At 42.4% G+C, this 1,488-nt stretch overlaps 1 protein-coding gene across 1 annotated transcript; it reads left to right on the top strand.

The window, feature by feature from the left end:
- Positions 1-95: 95 nt before the first annotated feature.
- Positions 96-324, top strand: SARC_08669 (hypothetical protein; the record flags this gene model as incomplete). Its single annotated transcript, XM_014297341.1, has 1 exon — positions 96-324. A coding segment is annotated over one exon (229 nt), but the record flags the coding sequence as incomplete, so codon positions are not given.
- Positions 325-1,488: the final 1,164 nt, after the last annotated feature.

Below are 1,488 nucleotides of genomic sequence, written 5' to 3'. Positions count from 1 at the left end.
TAAAACGACCGAGGACGCCCCCTACAGACACAGATACACCTACACTCTCACGTACAAGCATATACACACTAACACGAGCACCCACAAACCACCCCATGCTCTTCAATGCACAGATGAAGTCCTTCGCAGAGGGAGCCAAAGCACAGAAACTACGAGACAAGGCCCTTAAAATGACCGTAGACGCACCTCCGGATTCAAACACGACCTCAGGAAACGAACGCAAAAGTGTGGCTGAGTCTCGCAGAGAGTTTCTGCAGGCCAGACGAGCGGGTGGCAAGAAAAGCCCCAGCAGTCAGGTCACTTCAGGCGAAGACAGTGCAAAAGGTATGTGTGTATGTATGTATGTATGTACGTATGTATTTGTGTATGTATGTCTGTGTGTATCTATGTGTGTATCTATGAATCTATGTATCTTTGTATCTATGTATCTGTATGCATGTATGTAGGTATGTATCTATATATATATATATATACATATATATATATATATATATATATCTAGACTCAACGTCGCAAATTGTGCAATACTTGTATTCAACCCTCTGCACTACCTCACTACAACCTAAGTCTCAATCGCAGTGTTCAGCCGTGTTACTAAACATTGGTGCTTTAGTATAATCCGCTAACTTAGCCCATGTGTCTGCCAATATCTACTGCGTGTGCACTAGTTATTGCACCATATTTAATATATCCAATATAATCGTATGAATATATCGAAGTGTGTTCTATTTTTGGAATGCCACAGATGATGTGTCACCGGGCGAGACACGCAAAGCCAAAGAAAAACGCAATTGGGACGGTGGTGCCGGAAATAAGAAAGCAGTCAAGATGAAAGATCTTGACAGATCCACACAGGTGTGTCTGATCTATACACGTTCACATGCCCTGTATGTCTTATGTATATATATATATATATATATAACATAAATATGCCATGTAAGGACGCTCAGTAACATATCTACCCACCTACAATCCCAGTTAACTGATGAGCAACGGGCAGCTCAAGAACAAGAAGAGGTTGAAAAGCTGCTGCAAGGGGTTGGCTGTGAAGGAGGAGGAGACATCCACACCATTGGTGACGGCATGGAGGACAGTGAAGAAGAAGGCAGCGAAGGTGTGTGACTGTGTGATACAACATGTGCTCAGGTGCTCAGGGTTTAGGGTTGGGTTGTATTAACCGAAATGTGCCGCGCGTTGTAGAACGGGCGTGTGGGTTGCATGGTTGTGTGTCTTACTATTATGATAAGATGTTAAGACATGTATGTCTAAGCAAACAACCTTGTTGGTATCAAAGCATCCTTGACTGTGGTGTATATACATTCTTAATACACACATACGTGCATTGGATGGCGTGTACATAAGCATTCTTCGTATATATGTATATGTATATATATATATATGCATATGTATGTCTATGTGTAGTTGTGTACTCAACACTGTCCACGTTTGTTCTCTTACACAGACGAGGTGAACACACCCGCAGCTGCG

The sequence above is a fragment of the Sphaeroforma arctica genome (assembly GCF_001186125.1).
Source record: "Sphaeroforma arctica JP610 unplaced genomic scaffold supercont1.801, whole genome shotgun sequence".
In the NCBI taxonomy this organism is placed as follows: domain Eukaryota; class Ichthyosporea; order Ichthyophonida; genus Sphaeroforma; species Sphaeroforma arctica.
This window is presented reverse-complemented; position numbering and strand designations above follow the sequence as displayed.